Genomic DNA, 18902 nt, shown 5'->3' with positions numbered 1-18902 from the left:
AAGATGGCGCCGCCCCCATCCCCCCCCGCCCCCCTTCACCCACTAAAGCACTGCAAGGGGACAGCAGCGTGGAGGGATTGGTTTTTATTTCAAAAGACAGTAATACAATTTCTCAATTTAGTATCAAAACACTTGATATGGTTCTTTTCTCCAGATTGGCCCCTAGAACTGCTACAACCAAGCAGCATGCTTGAACCACAAGCTACACACCGCGAGCTCGACATCTCCACACTCACGCCTCACAAAAACTACATCAACACTGCACAGCAAGATGGCTTGTACCTTATTAAGACATTAAGAGCACTCCTGGCCAGGAGAGGGAAGGCCTCGGCTTCCCCCCCCCAGGGTAGGCAGAACTTTTCAAAGAAAACAAGACTTTTGTATTTAAGCTGTTAAGTTTAACCCAGCGATGAGTGATAAAGCTTGGTGCATCAGCACTTAGTGAAGGCAAATTCAACCCCTGTGTAGCAATGTGTTAGCGGGGCCGTGGCTTCTCTAAGCCTACCGGGAAAGGAAGTGGCCAAGACTGGGGGGAGGGAAGGGAAACAACCCCTGTGAAGGTTCAATTGTTCAGATAATAGGCTTGGCTTTAAAAAAAAAAAAGTCTGCTTTTGCTCAAGTTGCTTCTCCACAACAGAGTTACCTTAAAGCTGAAAACTGAACAGCTCTTTTGGCAAACAGCTCCTGGAGTGGAAGTTTTCCCAACAGGCCTCCATTCCTAGCCCTACTCTCCTAGTCAGCGGCCCACAGCCAGGAACCATCACACCCATCTTCCTCCCCTGCCAAAGCAGAGGGGCCCAGAGCTAACTAACAGAAGGTTAATATCAAAGTTTAAAGCCAAGAGCTTTTGAAGTGTTGCTCACCAGCCTCAGTTATTTGGAATGTTTACAATGGTTGCTACAAAAAAAGGTAGTTACAAAATGTATACATCTCAAACATGCTCCCCAAACATTATTGCATTGTTTATTTCCCTTAATAATGCTGTTTGAAGCTCTGCCCAACCTGATGACCTTTAACCCTGAGGTGAAATAGCAGATTTGTGTTTGGTCAAGTTGGCAACAGAAAGTAAACCCTGGTCCCCAAGGGTTAGAGGTCAGCAGCGGCTGGGCTGGCCCCCCATGGCATCGTGTGGCGGAGGCAGTGGCAGGGATCCATTACATTTCATTCAGGTCTAGCAGGGTCTGGTCCAGCATTCTTTGCGTGCAGAGATGCTCCTCTTTGGTGGATTTCAGTTTATCTGGCAAGAAGCAAGAGTTAAGAGTTACAAGTCAGCCTAAGACAACCGAGAAACCTTCGCCAAAGAAAGCTTGCACTAGCCCCTTCCCAGCACGCTGCCGTAGCGAGTTCTCAGACCGTGGGTGCCTGGCTGGCTGCAGCTAGAAGCTCTGAAGTTACCTGGCTCATTTGTAGCCCTCGTCTCTCGCGCTGCTGGTGCTCCAAATTGGCACGGTCAGGAGGTACTTTTAGCTAGTGCTCTAGGCAGTTTTTTGCATGCAGGTGCCTCAGATTGTAGCTAGCTTTCGCCAGGGCTTCAACACTTTCAGACAGCAGTCCCCAGTGGCCCAGCAAGCCACCCAAGAGCAACTCGAAGATTAAACACTTAGAAAATCAACCCCTGGAATTCCAATTGATTGTGCCCCCCTTCCCCCCAGCACAGGATAGTGATGCCAAGCTGGTCACCAAGACCGTAACTACCTAGCAGCAGGGAGCAGACAACCAAGGACAGTGGGGCAGAGGCTGTTTTCAGGGAACAGCAGGCAGTGAGCAAGTAGGAGCAAAGGTGCTACAACTCTGCCCAGAATTACAGGCAGCTCGCACAGTCGGTTCTCACATGTTCCTTAAGCCAGGAGAGCTCAGATCAGCAACTAGCACTCTAGGTAGGCTTTACTCCATAGGTGAGCCCACCCTGGCCACTGAAGAAATCCACACGCCGGGACACTGGATAGACAGGCTGTAGAAAGATGTCCTTTAGGCACAGGCAGTTTCTCAAAGCTGCTCCCCACCTCCCCGCTCCCAAGGGGACTGCCGAGGGGCTGCAGCAACCCAAGGTCAGAAAGAGCACGCTGCACACACAGCAAGAAGCATTCCTCCTAAGGCACTAGCAACTGCAGAGTTTAACAACTCCCTGCAGGCACTCAAGAGACAGCTTCATGTCATGGATACAGGGACTTGGTTTCAAAATGTCCCTGAGCTTTCCCAACCCATCCTGAGACTCCACAACTGCACTGGGATCAGGCCCTGGGCAAAACTACTTCCCCCAAAGCCTTCTATCTAGGTCAGGACTCGGCTATATATGAAAGTACTACAGGTGTGCAGTGTCTTAGACCACAACGTCAGTCATTTATTGTTAGAAGCCATCATTCCATGCAGCAGGAAATCCTATAGTCATTCAGCTAACAGTAGATTAAGCCATAGCACTTGACAGGTATCTTCTAGCAGACAAGCCTAACTTCACCCCACGCCTCTCTTGGTGGGTGCAGCAGTTCTGGTTCCATGGAGGAGCCAGGCGAGACCGCTCAAAGAACTGCCAAGTCTGAGGGTTTCTTCACCAATAATACAGGTTACCTTTTATAAAAAGAGCTCTTAAATAAAATAAGTTAGAGGATGAATTCAACCGCCCCATTCAACAGCAGCAATTGCATAAAATTTGCAAGTCTGCCAGTCTTAAGAGTGATCAGATTTCACTGTGGTCCACAGCACTGGTGGTCGCAATAAGCTTGTTTAATGGCATTAGTGGGCCCCCTTCTCAGTCACACAGATCATGCAGCGTTAGCTTCAGCTCGTTAGAGAGCAGGCGGTTTTTCTCAAGCTGGCTGTACAGGCGCTCTGCAGCAGCAACAGGATTAGGGGAAACAAGAGGAAGAGAGAAAAAGAGAGAAAGGGAAGGTTAGTAGAGTACCAAGATGAGCACATCAAATAACCTGTCTCCATAGCACGTGCCTCTGAAGATCAAGTCTAGGCTATTACACAGATGAAGCTGGGAAGAACAAAGGTTTGTGTTACTCTAACTTGCTTTTCAGCTCAGAAGATCACAGTGGAAGCCAAGTGTGGGCAGAAATGGAAGTGCTGCCAAGGGCTTGCGAAGGCAAAGGAAGAGAAGAACACCAGAAGAGGAGCCTGCAGGCTCGGCTGCACCGTACCCAGGTAAGGAGAGAGACCTGGGATGTGCTTTAAGCCTGCGGAGTACCCTGCAGAAAGAAGTCCTACGGCAGCTGAACTAAGAAGCACCTTCCAGGGCGCGTCACACCACCCAGCAGTAGGACTGAGGGTTTTAGGCAGCTGGACAGGGACACAGGCATCTAAGGACAGCAGAATTGAGAATGACAGCATCTTACCTAACCCAGAGGACACGACTTTGTGCCACGCTAACAACCCACCACGTCTAAACAAGGACTGGAGACAGTATCTAAAGGAAAGGGAGTACTAGTCTGATCCTCTCCCAGCTCGGGTCACCTCTCAGCCACCGCCCTGCAGCCCATCAGCCACAACAGAGAACCTACTGAGCATCTGTTTTTGTCTGTCTCCACGGGCAGCATCCTCCCAGCCTGACAGTTCCCATTCCTGCATTTGGGGGAATTCCATGCAGTGAAAAATCCTTATACAGGGGCTTCCAGCCTGGTAGGAACAATCACCACAAACTGAAGCAATATGCACAGCGTGCTGCCGTTGCCTGAGGAGTTAGTATCTACAGCACGGCAACTCTTGCTGGCCTTAAGCTTCTTCTCAAATCCTTCTGGTACTACAAGGTTACAAGATTCTGGTACTACCCCAGGAATCTATGGCACCCTCTGAAGGGGGTCTACACTGTTCTTCACTACTTTTGTCCAACGAATAATTGCTCTTGAGCGAGACCTGGCTACATAAGGTTCAGGACACTCAAGTGTTCACATGGAGCAGCCAAAGCACAGCCCCCTGCCCCAGAGACCTAGCTCAGTCCCTCCACCACGACAGCCACACACGAGAGGGAATTTCACCTTCACCCAGCTCCTCTCAGCCCTCAGCACCCGCCCTAGTGACACCTCGCTGCAGGACAGGAGCTGGTAACGCCGACTGTCCCTTCTTTAAAGCCACCAAGGAACAACCAGAGCAGCTGACAATTTCTGCCCCATTGCAATTTGACTACAAGCAGAGGGAAGTTGTGGTGCAGCAGACAAGTACACTCGGTGCCAGCGTACACCGGAGCCTGCCTTGCACATGGGCTACTAGTGCTAGGGACCCTGCTCGGAGCAGGTAGGCTGGGCACCCTGATGGCAGCCTCCAGCCCCAGGTGACGTGGGCTGGTCCCGGGTCTCTGGAAGAGCAGAGGATGGGAGGGATCTGCCACCAACAGAAGTACGAGCAGCTCAAGGCTGGTGCAACAGCTCCCAGCCTCCAAGCAAGCATTCCTGCCTGCGGACAGGGACCTGACGATCCACCCACGAGGGAGCAGACTGACTGGGGTAATTAGCGTGACCTTCCCGAGACCTCGGGAATGGCTTCTCGACACGGAGCACTTGCTCAGGGCTGCTGGGGCTAGCTGCAGCGTCTGGCCTGCTCCCTTCCCCGCCCAGCCTGCAGGGCAGCCTTACAGGCCACGGGGAGCTCCGAGACCTGTGCCTCCTGGTCAGCTTATCTGAACTCACAGCTCCCCTGGGTTAACAGCTCGGCTCGTGGTAACCAGCCTGCACAAGCCTAGCAATCCAGTCAGACCAGAAGCCTCACAAAACCTCCCAGGGCAGACGTTGCATCACCCACCACCCATCCAGCCAGCGTGGAGTTCCACTGGGACGAGCAGGGCAAGGGCCTGCCAAAGCCCAGCCCTCGAGAACGTCGCTTGCGACACCGCCGTGCAACGGGGGGCCACCCGCCCCGCTCGGCCCCGAGCCGACGAGACCACCCCGCGAGGAGAGAGCCCATTTCACAAGGGCAGGGAGCGCGATGCTGCCTCCCGCCTGGTAAGAGCCAACAGGAGAACGCTAGGCTGGAGGCCTCCCCTCGCCCAGACAGCTGTGAGATACCCCTGCCCCTCCCACAGGACGCAGCACCCCCCCCCAAAATTCAGCTGCAGGTTTGGGTACCGAGAGGATTCCTGCTTTGGGGGCACAGAGCTGTTACCCTGAAGAGCCAGAGCACCGTCTGCCAGCCCTTTCCAAGCTATTCTCTCGGGAATTCCTTGCAAGTGCTCCCTCCTTCCCTGCCCAGACCAGCAGAGAGGGGACAGCCCCGACGCAGAAGACAGAGTGAGAACAGGCTGGGGCAGCTCGGCACGTCCAGGCTGTGCTCGCTGCCAGTGCCACTTGTGCAGAGAGCGGAGTGCGCACAAACCTGAGGTTCAGGAAACCACGGGAGGTGTCCCATTTCACCAAAACTCGATTCCTGAAGGGCTCTTCGGGCACTGTGGCAGACAAACCGACCCAGGAGGGAAGAAGTATCGGACAAGCCACCGTAAGGCAGCACGGTTACGAGGCTGATCAGTGCTTACGGTACCCGAGCAACCAGCAGTGGCGCGTGCCAGGTGCTTGCTGCCAGCCGCAGAGCTCCGTGTAGCGCTGCAGGCTCCGAGGAGGATCCTGCGACCCTCAGCCCCACGCAGGGAGCTGGAGCGCTGCTGTGCGTGGATGCCCTGGCCCTGCTGCCCTCAGCCCTGGGCTTCTCCTCCCTGAGGCAAGGAGCCATCCATCCCCCCCGCAGGCACAGCACCCACCCAGCCCTGCCCAGCTGGAAACCAGCCGGAGTTATGCAATATTTATTAGCTTTCACAACTTGCCAGCGACCTCAGTGACTATCGGGTGCGGCGACTTCCCGCTGCAAGCCCGCGTTTGGCAACCAGCGCCAGTGAATGCCAGAGCAGGCAGGTGAGGAACATTTTCCTGAAGCAGACAGCGTGAGGACCTCTGGCTACAAACCCCAGCAGCCTACCCGAACCTACAGAGCGTGCCGTGCACCGAGGCAGCGTTTGCAGGGCTGCGATGCACATCTGTGAGCCAATAAGACACCCAAAGGGGAAAATCTAGTGCGTTAATGAAGTCTGTGTATTCCACCAGCGCGGGCAAGGTTACACTGGTTTGAAGGCAACATCGCAACAGTTACTCTAAAGCAGCAAGTGGTCACTAGAAACCCATTTCTCAACAGCACCAGCCGTTCCATTCAGTTTGTACAAGAGTTGTTTTTCCTTAAAAAAGGTGACATCATGCTCAAGCAAGAGGCAAGAGAAATACAAAAGGAGCTTTATAGCTCTACACAAGATATGCAGATGAGAACAACATACTCCCAGCTACACCCAGACATTGAAAAGGGCAGCCCCTCAGAGCACGGCAGTGTCTGGCACATCGGGTCAAACAGAGGGAGCTTTGTTTAGGAGCAAGTGCAGCATAACTGGGGGCTGCTGCTGCTGTCAAGCTTCAGAGTCTGTACAGCACTCATTCCCAGGGATGCCCTGTGCACAGTAACTGGAAAAAGGTACTGGAATTCAGAGTGAGATGAGGAGAGCACGAGTGCAGGGTGCAGATGCAGAACAAGCCACCAAGCAGAGAGGCAAATCCAAAGTGGAGTTTGGAATCGCAAGACTTATCTGTGTGAAACAGAAGGAGACACTAGTTTTAAGAGAAACGTGTTTGTGCACGGCAAACTTTGCTCAGGGAGCTTTCGAACGCTAGCGTTAAGGCTCTTCTCTGCAGCGCAAGTACCTGGCCTCTCCTGGGTTAGTGGTAAGGACTGTGCAGAGCAGCTGTTAGCAGAACCCACCGCCAGTCTCAACAAGAAGCCAAGTAGCGAAGTTGCAGGAACACGCGGTCAGCTACTTCCACAGATCACTTCACGATCCAGCCCATCTTAAGCCTGTTAGGGCAATTCCTGAGGCATCTGCTTGAGCACTGCCCACAGCCTCTCCCAGGAAGGATCCCGAGACCGTGGCCCAGTGGCTCCAGCAGGCAACGAAGGCACATTAAGCCCTTCCCAGCGGGGCTGGGAATTGCACTGGAGTTCAGGTCCGAACTCTGCCAGGCCAGCACAGCACTTGGTGTTACACATGCAGCTCACAAGGCCCTGGAGTTAGAACACAGCATGCTGCGGGGAAGCCTCAATCCGAGGGGCAGAGATCTGTAGAAGTAACCTAGACAACACAGTGCCATTGATTCTCCGGCTATGAAAATCACAGCAAACCAAGCAAGCTCCGGCGGTCTAGCCTGCTGAAGCGAGAGGCAAACACCAGCCAGCTCATATTTACATGGAAGTCATGTCATTCAGGGCGTGGTCCAGTTCCTCACTAATTGCTTTGTACTTCAGTTTCTGGGCATAGAGCTCATCTAGAAGAGGTTTAGGAGGAGAACAAAAGGGAAACAATGAGGGAAGGCAGAGGAGTTCTTCCAACACCCTGGGGCAGGAAAAGCAGTGTGGGATTTGTGAACAGAAGAAAATGAAGTCAGATGTGGAGCCACCACGACTGCTGGACTCTGGTCGCTCCTGAGCGCCGGATGGGAGGTTTCAGACAGCCCGAGGGCAGCCTGACCAGCAAGGGCCCTGCAGGACTCCAAGCCAGCTCCGAGGGGAGCAGAGCCGAGAGCTCCAACCCCACCAGCTCGTGAGAAGAAGCTGCCGGCTAGCTTAGCAAGAACCATGGGCAGGAGGAGTACCAAGGAGGGCAACTCCACTTGGGGAGGCGATTGCAACACCTAAGGCAGGCACGGATCGATGGAAGCGCTTTGTTCTCACCTTCGGTTTCAATATAAAAACCTGTTTGGGAGAAGTCAGTTAAGTAATAGTCCTGAGCATCAGAGGGAATTCCCATTATGTGCGTACACAGCTCAGCAGGATACGCCGAGCAGACGGGCCACACCTGCGTTCTCCATCAGATAATGGAGCAGACTGGCAATCACCCACCTTCCCGTGGAGGAGGCAGCCTTGAAACTTGCACTGATGGACTCCTTTGGCATTGCACAGCGCTGGCACGGGCTCCTCCCAGCACTGGCTGCCTAGGCTGCGATACAGCTGGTAATGTTGTTAACTGCTTCGCGGAGCCCAGAGAACTTTGTCAGTTGTCATAAACTAGGTCACTTCCACAGCAAGGCCGGAGACTGGAGCCAACTCTCCCCCCATCAACGCGTTTCAGGGGCAGCACGCAGGGACTCGGAGCTTTTGCGGTTCTCCCGGATCATGAGGTGGCTCAGATTGCTGCTTGGCTGCAGTTCTGGAACGGCTCAGCTGACACCGCTGCTATTTCTAGATAAAACTCCTGAGTGACTCCAGACTGTAGGATGTGGCTTTGAATCTCCAAGACCTGGCACTGAACGACCGCTAAGGCACATGCTGTGGTTGGGGCAAGAGGCCTGTAAGAGCACTGGCGTGCCAGCGCAGCCGCTCTAGCCACAGCTATCTCTGGAAGAATCCAGCCACAGCCCCGGAGCTAAGGCAGGCACGTGGAGCCTTCTCCTTCCGTGGCTCGGGGAGAGTTAGGACTCTGCAACGGCAAGCCTCAGGAGTGCTCCTGGAGTTCTGTGAAACCAGGAGGAGGAGGGGAGCCCGGCCTCGGCCCAGGCCGACCACCGCACTGCACGGGTGGGAATTCTGGTGACTTTATCCTGAACCGATGCTGGGGAGTCTGAGTCTTCCCGGGGCTGGTTCATGACCCACCGACTGCAGTAACGCTGTCTGCAGATGGCCACGTGCATGGGATTCCACACACAGGTATGTAATCGCAACCAATTCCTGTGGAGTTCATGGTGTTTGTTTTTTTTTTTCCTACGCCACTCCTCAAATTGGGTTAAGCTGGAGCACAGGAATCCAGTTACGCTCCCGAGGACACCACGACCAAGGCTAGCAGCCGCGCTATCTGTCCTATCAGTCAGACAAGGCAAGGTGCTCGGATCAAAAGCTCGAGGCCTGCCGCAGCACGGCCAGGGAATTGTTTCCAGCAGATGCACAGGGCACAGCCCCAGAACCTAAGAGGCACCAGCCTCACCCCAGAGGCTGAGCCAGGCTTTGCTCCCAGTACCAAGGAGCTCTCCTTCCCCAGCTCATCACCACAAAGTCTTTGGCTCCCCATCCCCAGCACATACCTTCCAAATCATCGATGGTCTTCTCCAGCTTGGCCACAGACCGCTCGGCGAATTCAGCACGGGTCTCCGCCTGCCAGACAGGAGCGAGTCAGTCAGCAACAGCTTGGGGGTACAAGGGGCCACAGAAGCAACAGCCTGAGGGTGCTCCCACCGATCAGAGGCCGTCCCGACGCGGTCACTCACCTCTTTGAGTTTATCAGTCAGGATCTTGATCTCTTCTTCGTATTTATCCTCTTTTTGAGAGTACTGTGGAAAAGGAGAGATGTCAGCAACCAGCAGCAGCCCCATGCATCTCCCACTCCAGAGAGCCACGGCTACAAAAGGAGGCTTAAACTCCTGGCTGCGGTGCACGTGCCCACGGACTTCCAACTTATTCACACCCCTACCCTGCTCCAGGAGGACCGGGTCAGACAGCAAGTCCCACACCACGCACGTAACGCAGAAACTCGGGCACAGAAAAATTCTCATCCCAGCAGCATAAACATCTCGGCCGCTCGAGTCTGCCCCAAGGCAGGGAAGGGCCGGCGGGCTTCCCGCACTCCCAGCTCCTACAGGCAGCATCAGCCCTGCGCTGAGATCCGTTAGCTCTCCTTGCTGCTTAAGGCTGCAAAGTTCCACTATTTCCATCCCAGTGGGTGCTCCGCTGTCACACCCCCTTCTAGCAAAACAGAAATGTTTCTGGCCCTTTGAAAAGCAGCCCTACCTTCTCAGCCTGAGCCTCAAGAGACTTGAGATTGTTGGTGACATTCTTCAGCTCCTCCTCCAGCTCGGAACATTTACTGTGGGGTTTTGTAAAGAAAGAGGGGAGAAAAAAGGAAAAGAAGTGGGAGGGAAAGACAGGAGAGACGAGAAGTGAATCCATGTGCAGGGAGACCAGGGAGTTCTTTAGGAGACTGCCTGCGATCAGACTGGACGGGACCCTGCTTTGAAGCACTTCTGCAGAAAGCAAGCTCCCTTCCAAGGCCTCCAAGGTCATTTTTTAGATATTCCGCCAGCACGCGCACAGGGCACCGGGCTGAGCGGCTGAGACGTGGACACAGACTCCTGCCAGCCCTGGCACCTTCACGTAGCAGCCGCACGTCTGGTTTGCTGTAAGGAGGGAAGCTGTTCTGGCGGACAGACGGACAGCTGCCGCCACTCAGACAGGAGTGCTCGTGGGCAGAGAGGACAGAACATTCCAGGAGAGAAAGACACAATGAAGCGGAGGGAAGGAGCGTAGCAAGAAGACCGCAAGAGTTCTGGTTTAATGGGTCGAGAAGGGAACGGTTAGTACCTTTTCTTCGGCAACAGACAGACACTTCAAGTTCTGGTCCATCACTCTGATCTGCTCCTGCAGCTCCCGGACACGACTGTTAGTGACGGTCGCATGATGGCACAAGCCAGGTGGGGGCAAGGGTCAAAAGGAGCACCGATAACACAATACCGCAGAGCAAAAAAGGGGGCAGGGGAAAAACACAAAGAAGTCATGGTCATGACATGCACGTCTGGGCAGGAAGCACAGTGCTACAGCTGCACGCATGCTAGCTTTGTTAGACAAGGCCCACGGTACAGAAAGGCCCTGACCAGCTCCTCGAGGACCTGCTCAAGCATCCAGACACGTGAAAGGAGCCCAAACCACACGGCCGGTGTCTCTGCTCCAAGCAGAAGTTGTTTAGCTTGCTGAGCAGCAGCGCTCACGGCTGCAGTGGTTACTGAAAATAACTCAAGGCCACAGAGCAGCCCCGGCCCCAGCTGTGCTCTTGGACATCCTGCGTGCTGCTTCATGGCAGGCCTCGGCCCTTTTAGGACAAGCACCGTGCGCTTGTGTGCCCCGTAGCGGTGTGCAGGGAGCCAGTGACCAGACGTACGGAGCAGTGCTGGGGAAAAACCGAGCAGGGGAGGATTCTCTGACCTCGCCACCTAGGGAGCTGCTCCGTGCAAGGGGGCGGACCAGCTCCGCTGCGCAGCACACCGTGCTGATTGTGGCGGACACAAACTCACATCCCCGGTGGATCTGATCCTGCTCAGAGCAGGAGCACACTCCCAACTCTTTCATCTGCAGCTCTAAACCCACCCTGTACTTCAGGCCTTGTGTAACAAGGTTAGAAATGCTGTTAGTGTTAGTTCCCATGCGAAGGTAGACATGCCAGTCACACGTGAGCAGATTACTCACGACTCTGCAAGCTCAGCTCTCTCCTCAGTGCGCTCCAGATCTCCTTCTATGATCACCAATTTCCGGGCAACCTGGGGGGGGGAGAATCAGAGGTCACAGCAAGGAAGATTTTTGCACTGGTAGGTCGCGCGAGGCCCGGAAGGGAACGCCTGCAGGAGTTACTGCCGCTGCCAGAGTTCCTCTGGCTGGGGAAACGGCGATGAAGCTCAGAGAGCCGGGATCTCCCCGCGCCACGTCTGCTGAGAAAAGCCCTGTCTGCAGGAAGAGGAGCCACCGCTCCCGGCCAGGGGCGGCCGCGCGAGAGCATCCGAGCCTCACCTCCTCGTACTTCCTGTCCGCCTCCTCCGCGATGTGCTTGGCTTCCTTGAGCTGGATCTCCTGCAGCTCCATTTTCTCCTCATCCTTCAGAGCTCTGTTTTCGATGACTTTCATGCCTCTGCCCCAAAAAAAAAAAAAAGCGCAGCGAGGGGTGATGTATGGAACGGTCCCACACAAGCCAGCACAGCTCCGGGCGCAGAGGACAGCGCAGAAAGCAGGCGCTGCTGGGCTGGGGCAAACGCAGCAGCCTCGCCCGCTCAGAGCTAACTGCTCCTCGGAGCATTACTCCAGCAGCTCATTGGGCTCCTGGACCACGGGAAACGTTGCTGCTGAGAACAAGTCAGGATGTCGCACGGACTCTGCACGGGCGAGCCAAGCACTTTCCAGGCCGAGAGGCAGCAGGAGCCAAGTCCTTATGGCAGGACGTCAGCTGGGTCAGGCTGCGCAGCGCAGCGGCCAACTGGAAGCGCTCTGATGGGACCGCTCCCCTCTAAATCACATTCCCAGGTTGGGAGCTCCCTGCCAGGGGGCAGGGCGCAGCAGGAAGAAGCCCCGAGCCCCAGCAGCACCCTTCACCAACCCAGGGCTTTCCAGACCCCGCTTCCTTCTCCCCCGGAGGGGCGTTGCACAGCAGCAGGCAGCACTACTCGCCCTTAGCCACTGGCTCTGCGTTATTCCCGAGGGCAGCAGCACTGTTTGAGCGGCTCTGCATAAGCGGGCACCGGCTCCCACACCCTGCCTTGATGCGGCGGCCGCTTCCCACCCTCCAGGAAGCCCAGGAGGTGGCCGGCACCCGGCCCTCCGTCGGGAACACGCCTGGGACTCAGAGCGAGAGCAGCAGCAGCCCTTGCTCACCTTTCACTTTCATCTGCAGCCTTCTCCGCCTCCTCCAGCTTCTGCAGAGCCGTGGCAAGGCGCTCCTGGGCCCGGTCTAACTCCTCCTCTACCAGCTGGATGCGGCGATTCAGAGATGCCACTTCTGCCTCAGCCTGGGGGGAGCGGAAGGGGTGACTCAGCCCGCAGCAGGTTCAGCAGCCGGTGCAGGGCAGCCGAGCTCTGCCCGCAGGTCAGCGGCGGCGCGCAGGAAAGCGAACCGAAGCCGAGGGGCTTTGCCCAATTTTTTTACACCAAGGCCTGCGCTCCCAGACGCCTGCAAGTTGAGCCTTGCAACATTTAGCACGGGTTTGGCTGCGCAGCAGTCCCCACGCAGGTTTCTCGCCTGTCAGCTCGAGCTGACGTGACAGCTGAAGCCATAAGCACTAAGTAGATGACTTACACTAATGTGTCTTCTCCGCAGCTGCTCTAATCCTGCCAGGCCATCAATCAGTCCCATTCATCCACCATCCCAGCGCCCTCTGACAGCTACTATTTAGCACCAAGTCGGTTTACGCATGTGATCTGGACGGGAATGTTGCTTGGAACAAGCCCTCTCATCGGCGACCCGAGCTGATTAACAGGGCTCAGGGGTCTGCCCGGCGCTGGACCGGGCTCCGCAGCGCCAGCAGCTCCGGGGGCTCAGACTGCGAGGAGCCAGCCGCGCTCCGTGATCCGCCCACAGCCCACAGCAAGAGCCAAAGCCTCCGGCAGCCCCGAGAGGCCGCTCCTCGGCCACCTCATTTCTGGAGTTGCGAGCTGCCGAGAACCCGCGGGCTCCGCGCGGCTGCCAGCAGTGTGACCACGGGAAGGAGCGAGGGTTTAACGAACCCGCGAGGTTGAAGGCGTCGCGCGCCCCCAGCCAGGCCTGCTGCAGCTCCATTGCCACCAGCCACAAGGCGTCTGAGGCTCGGTCTGTGGCGAGCCCCGAGCGGACACCGAGAAGCCCTGGGGACACCGACACCTCGTCTCGGCCAGCCCAGAAGAAGCCGGCATCCCCTCCAGCAGGATTTCCACACTGCTGCAGAGGTGGAGAGCGCTGCGGCCATCTCAGGGCAGCACGGTGATCCGCCACAGAGGCCAGCGCGCAGGCACATGCCGGGCACGTATGAAATATCCCAGCCGCTTGCGACAAAGCCGCCTGCGAGGACGCGCTGCCTCGAAGCGAGCCCGCCGATGCCCAAGGAAGGAGGAGCAGCGCGATGAAAGAGGCCAGTGTTGGAACGGGGCCTGACACAAACCACGCTCGGGCCCGGGAGAGGCTGCCGAGCTCTTCCCCGCAGCCAGCGCAGGAACCCCGAGCTGCTTTCGGAGGGGCTGGGTGCCGGCGCCCTGCCCTTCCCCGCGGAAGCCCGCGGCACCACGACGCTCAGAGGAGCCGGCAGGCTGCCGCAGGGGCGGCCGGGCCCCGCCGAGCAGCCAGCACGTTCCTCCGGAGGAGGAAGTGGTCTGCTCGAAGAGGAACGAAACGATACGTTGAGCAGAACTGGGAAGGAGGCTGCCTGGCACACACGCATTTTGCCTCCTAAAGAGGCAGCGAGCTGTCAGGCCGCTGAGCCTCCTCCTTCCCCCAGGGGACGGAGACACACCAGCTGGAGACACACCAGCCCTCTGCTTCCTGCCCTCCTGAACCTCGCCGCCCAGCCCCGGCTTCCTGCGGGCAGCGCGAAACCCACCCAAGAAAATCCCCTGCTGCCACGAAGCGCCTCTGCCCTGCTCAGGGGGCTGCCAAGGGCCTGATCCTTCCTTTCTGCCTTCCTTCCCCGCACACGGCAGCGCCGCTTCCAGGCAGCCCCGCCGCCCACCGGCGCCTTCCCGTTCCTCCTTCCTCCGGGAAGGGAGCCCCGAGCCGGGGAGCCGTAGAGAGCCGGCGCGAGGCTCAGCGCCGCTTCCCGAGCCCGCGGAGATCGGAGCAGGGAAATCCCTCGGGAGCCGGGGGGCCAGGCCCCAGACCCTGCGGCGACTGCGAGGCCGGGAGCGCGGATTCGCTCCGGTGCGGCGAGGCTCGGGCAGGCCGGGTGGAAGCACGCGGGTTCCCATGACAACTCCGCCACTGCGGGAGAATTCCTTATGTGGCTGCAAAGAAAGAGCCCGGCCGGGGCCTGGGAGTGGCCCCCCCGTCTCCCCGCACAGCGCCGCTCCGCCCGCACCTCGCCCCCAGCCCCGCTCGGGGCCGGGCGGCACCGAGCTGCTCCCCGGGGACGGCAGGATTGGGCCCTCGGCGCGGAAAAGCCGCAGTTTGGGGGCAGAACGGGCAGAATCGGCGCACGCGGTGCGGATGTGCGCGGCCACCCCGCCCCGGCCGCCTCCCGCGGTGCCCCCGGCGCTGCTCGGACCCCGCGGTACCGGGACACGACCGGGGGGAGGGAGGGAGCCGCCCCGTGCCCCCCCCCGGCCCCGTTCGGTGCCCGGGAGCGCCCCGCCGAGCCCTGCCCCGCTCCCACGGCACCGCCGGGGCCGCCACAAGATGGCCGGGCCGCTCCCCCCCCGCACACCGGGAGCCCGCTCCGGCTCCCCCCGGGTCCCGGTACCGGGGAGGGGACCCCGCGGCTCCCCCCGCACCGGGGCCAAGCCCCCCCGCACCCCACCCCCCCCCAAGCGAGGCCGACGGCCGAACCCCACCGCCTCCCCCCAGCACCGGGAGCCCAACGGGAGCCCCGGGACAGCGGAGCACGGCACCGGTGGCGCTCCCGGTACCGAGCCCCCGAGGCCCGGCAGCACCGGGGGCACCGGGAGGGGGCTCCCCCCGCCGCCCCCCACCCCGGGCCGGGCCGCGGGCAGCTCGCGGGGCCCGGCCCACGCCGCCTCCCCCCGGTCCGGTGCGGTTCGGTTCGGTTCGGTTCGTTCCCGGTTCGGTGCCGGTCCCGGTGCCGGTACCTGCTCCCGGTTGCGGCGCTCGGCCTCCACCTCCCGCTGCAGGCGGTCCGCCCGCTCCTCGGCGTCGTCCGCCTGCTGCTGCAGCACCTGGATCTTGCGCTTCACCGCCTCGATCGTGGTGGCCCCCGCCATGGTCCCGGCCGCTGCCGCCGCGCCCGCCCCGCCCTGCGATACCGGAACCCGCCGCCCCGGCCCCGCCGACCGGCCGTGACGTCACTTCCGCCCTGCGCCCCCACCGCCCCGGTCCGGATGCGGCACGCCCCGCCCCCCCGCGCCCCCCCCGCCCCCCCCCCGGTGTTGCCGTGGCGACCGGGAGCAGCCACCGGGCGCGGCCCCGCCGGCACCGGGGGCACCGGGTGGGGGGGCATCGGGCACGGCCCCCACCGGGACCGGGGGCACCACCGGGACTGGGATCTGCCCCAGCGGGACCGGGAGCACCGGGCATGGCCCCCTACGGGACCGGGACCGGCCCCACCGGGACCTGGGGCACCGGGACCGGGGGTACCGGGGGTGTGGGCATCGGGCATGGCCCCCACTGGGACCGGGGGCACCGGGAGCACCGGGCATGGCCCCCTACAGGACTGGGACCGGCCCCACCGGGACCGGGACCGGCCCCACAGGGAGTGGGGGCACCGGGCACGGCCCCCACCGGGAGCCGGGGGCACTGGGAAAAGGGGCACCGGGACTGGGACCTGCCTCAACAGGAGCGGGGCACCGGGAGCAGGACCTGCCCCACCGGGAGCAGGAATGCCGGGGGCAGCCCCCAGGGTACCGGTGGCACTGGGCACAGCCCCCTACAGACCCGGGACGTGCCCCATGGGGTACCGGGGACACCAGGGACAGCCCACGGGGGACCAAGGCACCCCCCCCCCCCCCAAGGAGCAGGGCCACCGGGCACGGCCCCCTGCAGGACCAGGCCATGTCCCAAGGGGAACCGGGGACACCGGACCCTGCCATGCACGGTACCGGGGGCACCGGCAGGGCCCACACCGGCCTCGGTGCTCCGGGCCCTGCCCCGCAGCAGCCTGAGGACACCGGGGCCGGCCCCACACAGGACTGGGAACACGGGGCCTGTGCCCCCCAGCCCCTGCCCTGCCCCACACGGCCCCCACAGCCCCCGGTGTCCCACGGCTGAGCACCGGGGCGCTGAGCACCGGGGCCGGGCCGTCCCGCAGCCCCGCGGGCCTTATACGGGCACGGCCGGGCCGGCGGCTGCGCATTCCCGGGGGCTGAGCTCACCCCGCGGCCCCCCTCCCCGCCACGCTGCCGGTCACCGGCTTCCCGTCCTCGGTCCTCGGGGTCGCCCCGGGTGCCTGGCTCCGAACCCCCAACCGCTGCCGACGGGGCCGAGCGTCACCCCAAAAACAGGCCGAAAAAAAAAACTTGTCCTGCTCCCTTCCGTGCCTTCTGTGCTGCTGCCTCGCTCCTGCCCCGCTGTGCGCCAAAATCCGGCGTTGCGACGGCGTCAGCCCGGGCTAAAACCCTCCGGTTTGGGGTTAGGGCACAAAATGCTCGATAAAAACACGGCCGGGCCCTGGGGCTGCGCTCGCAGCGAGGCTGTCGGGCAGACGGAGAGGGAAGGAGCACCGGAGGCTGCTGGGGCCGCCTCCGCCACCTCTTCCAAGTCCCAGGGGCACGTTTGGAGGGCTCGCGTGTGCCCTGCACACGTTTGGCCGGCCGAGCGCCTGGGCACGGCCCCCTGGGACGAGCTGGCGAGCGAAAGGGCCCGACCCTGCGCCCACGTGCGAGCGCTGCCTGCGGCTGGCAGCGTCCGCTCCCCGGGGAGCTCGGCACGGCCAGCGCTCGCGGCCGCAGTCCCCACTCTGCTCCGACGGGCCGCAGGGCAGCCAGGACGGGGACGAACGGGAAGCAAAGCGAGCAGGGTCGTGGTCCTCAGTGCCGCAGTGATGGAGAGGGGCAGGAAAGCTTCAGGGAGAGGGCGTGAGGGTGTGGGAGGGCAGCGGAGGGAAGGTTGAAGGGTGTGAGGTGGGACAGGGCTCCCGGTGAGCGCAGGCAGCGCTGTGCCTGGTGTGCAGAGCTCCAGCTCAGCGCCTTCCCGAGCTGGGACAGCAAAGCCACGGGGCTGTCGAACTGCCTGGGGGCTCGGGGAGGGCTCGGGGGTCCTGGTTACGATAATTAGAGCCGGGACAGCGCAGCAAAGCAAGCCCAGGCACCGGGGCTTGGGGTTCTTCCCGGTTGCGCTGCATGAGATCTGCATCTTCCCAGCGGGGAGCCCACGAGTGCTCGACCCCCCGGGTGCCGGAGGGTGCCAGCCCCTCTGGCCACCCGATCCCCGCAGGTGACAAACGGGGACATCGCGCCACGTGGCTGCCAGGAGAGCGGCCGGGCGGCGAAACCCTGCACCGCTCGCGCCATTGTTTTCCTGGAAAGGGCGGCCAACAATAGCAGGACTGTGCAGTTGTCGCGCTGCCCACGCGGCCCCCGCCTGCCCCCGGGGTGGACGAGCGGCTCCGTCCTTCTTTGGAGTTTGGCTCCTCCACCGGCAGCCGTGACTCAGAGCTCCGCGGGGCCGGGCACTGACCCCGCGCTCCAGGGGCCGCTCGCGGCCGCCAGCCCCTTGCCAGCTTCCTCCCAGCTCCCTGTGGCTCTGCCCCGGCCCCCTGCCCCGCTTCGGGGACCGTCCTCCGTCCCCAGGGCTGCGGGGATGGCCAAGCTCTGCAGGGAGGCTGCCGTCAGAGCTCCCCGCTCTGCCCCCTGCCCCCCATACGTACGTCCGCCGCCTTCTTCTCCGCCAGCTCCAGCTTCTCCTGGGCGTCTTTCAGGGCCTCGGAGTACTTGTCCAGCTCGTCCTCCGTCCCCTTCAGCTTCTTCTGCATGGCGGCCAGCTCATCCTCCAGCTGGAAGGGCAGTGGCCGTCACCCCTTGCGGACACCCCCAGGACCCCCGCAGGGTACCAGCTCCCACCCCATGGGAGAGACTTCCCTCTCTCCTCGCAGACCAGCTCTGCCCCACGGGCTCCCTCCCGGCCCCACACCACCCGACACCACCCAAACTGGTGGGGGCTGAGCCGTGGGCAGCCCACGACGGGGCTGCCATGAGCAGCGCTGCCCCACGGCATGCCCCTCACCTCTGCCCTGGGGTTTTTATCGCTCTGGGTTTGCCCGCAAAGCCCCAGCCTGGATGGCTCAGCTCTGCGGAGCATCTCTCGCACCCTGGGCCCCCTTCCCACGCTGTGATGGCTCCGGCAGGGCTCCGTGGTGCAGCTCGGGGACAACCATCACCCACACCCCTCCCCGTGCTCCTGCCACCCGTCCTACCTGCTTGCTCCGCTCCTCCGCCTGCTTCTGCTCGGCCTCCGCCTGCTCCGCCCGATCCAGGGCGTTCTCCTTGTCCAGCTTCAGCATCTGCATCTTCTTCTTGATGGCCTCCATCGTTGGCGGGGCTCAGGGGGGCTGCAGCGGGCAGTGGGGCGGGCAGGGGGCAGGCGGGGTGGCACTGCTGCCCGCCGCCCCGCCGCCCGGTTTATCAGCGCGCCCCTGCCCGCTGGGTGCGGGGGCTTTGCCTTTCTTGGGCCGAGCCGCCTCCCCGCGCTCCCAAAAAGTCTCTGCTCGGGACCCATTGTCTGGCGTGGGGGGGTCCGGGCGGCCGCGGCCTTATTTGGGCTCCTGCAGGACAGCTGGGGCAGTTAT

The 18902-nt window shown here is 60.9% G+C and overlaps 1 protein-coding gene across 22 annotated transcripts; it reads right to left on the bottom strand.

Moving 5' to 3' along the window:
- Positions 1-69: 69 nt before the first annotated feature.
- Positions 70-18819, bottom strand: TPM3 (tropomyosin 3). 22 transcript variants are annotated; one of them, XR_014575752.1, is made up of 12 exons: positions 15253-15463; positions 12358-12491; positions 11503-11620; positions 11185-11255; positions 10306-10381; positions 9216-9278; positions 9033-9102; positions 7205-7283; positions 5305-5374; positions 2922-2977; positions 1832-1951; positions 70-1237 (listed from the first exon to the last, which is right to left on the bottom strand). XR_014575752.1 is itself a non-coding variant. In XM_083813698.1 (11 exons), the coding sequence occupies exons 1-11, from the start codon at positions 18642-18644 to the stop codon at positions 1229-1231; spliced, it is 930 nt and encodes a 309-aa protein (XP_083669824.1). In that variant the 5' UTR covers positions 18645-18782; the 3' UTR covers positions 70-1228. The 22 variants fall into 22 exon arrangements, 18 of the variants coding, with proteins under 18 accessions (XP_083669824.1, XP_083669826.1, XP_083669825.1 ...); XR_014575754.1 differs by lacking the exon at positions 10306-10381 and adding an exon at positions 9736-9811; XM_083813698.1 differs by lacking the exons at positions 1832-1951; positions 2922-2977; positions 10306-10381; positions 15253-15463 and adding exons at positions 9736-9811; positions 17985-18110; positions 18531-18782.
- Between the last annotated feature and the right edge of the window lie 83 nt (positions 18820-18902).

Source organism: Anser anser (assembly GCF_964211835.1).
Source record: "Anser anser genome assembly, chromosome: 28".
Lineage (NCBI taxonomy): Eukaryota > Metazoa > Chordata > Aves > Anseriformes > Anatidae > Anser > Anser anser.
This window is presented reverse-complemented; position numbering and strand designations above follow the sequence as displayed.

What these genes read in the sequence shown, in the direction of transcription:
- TPM3 (XM_083813698.1), bottom strand. Translation starts at nt 18,644, where the DNA reads ATGGAGGCCATCAAGAAGAAGATGCAGATGCTGAAGCTGGACAAGGAG. An exon ending in TGACTGATAAACTCAAAGAG is followed by an intron (nt 9,103 to 9,215) that starts GTGAGTGACCGC and finishes CCTGTCTGGCAG; the next exon opens with GCGGAGACCCGTGCTGAATT. An exon ending in GACCATCGATGATTTGGAAG is followed by an intron (nt 7,284 to 9,032) that starts GTATGTGCTGGG and finishes AACCTCTTCTAG; the next exon opens with ATGAGCTCTATGCCCAGAAA.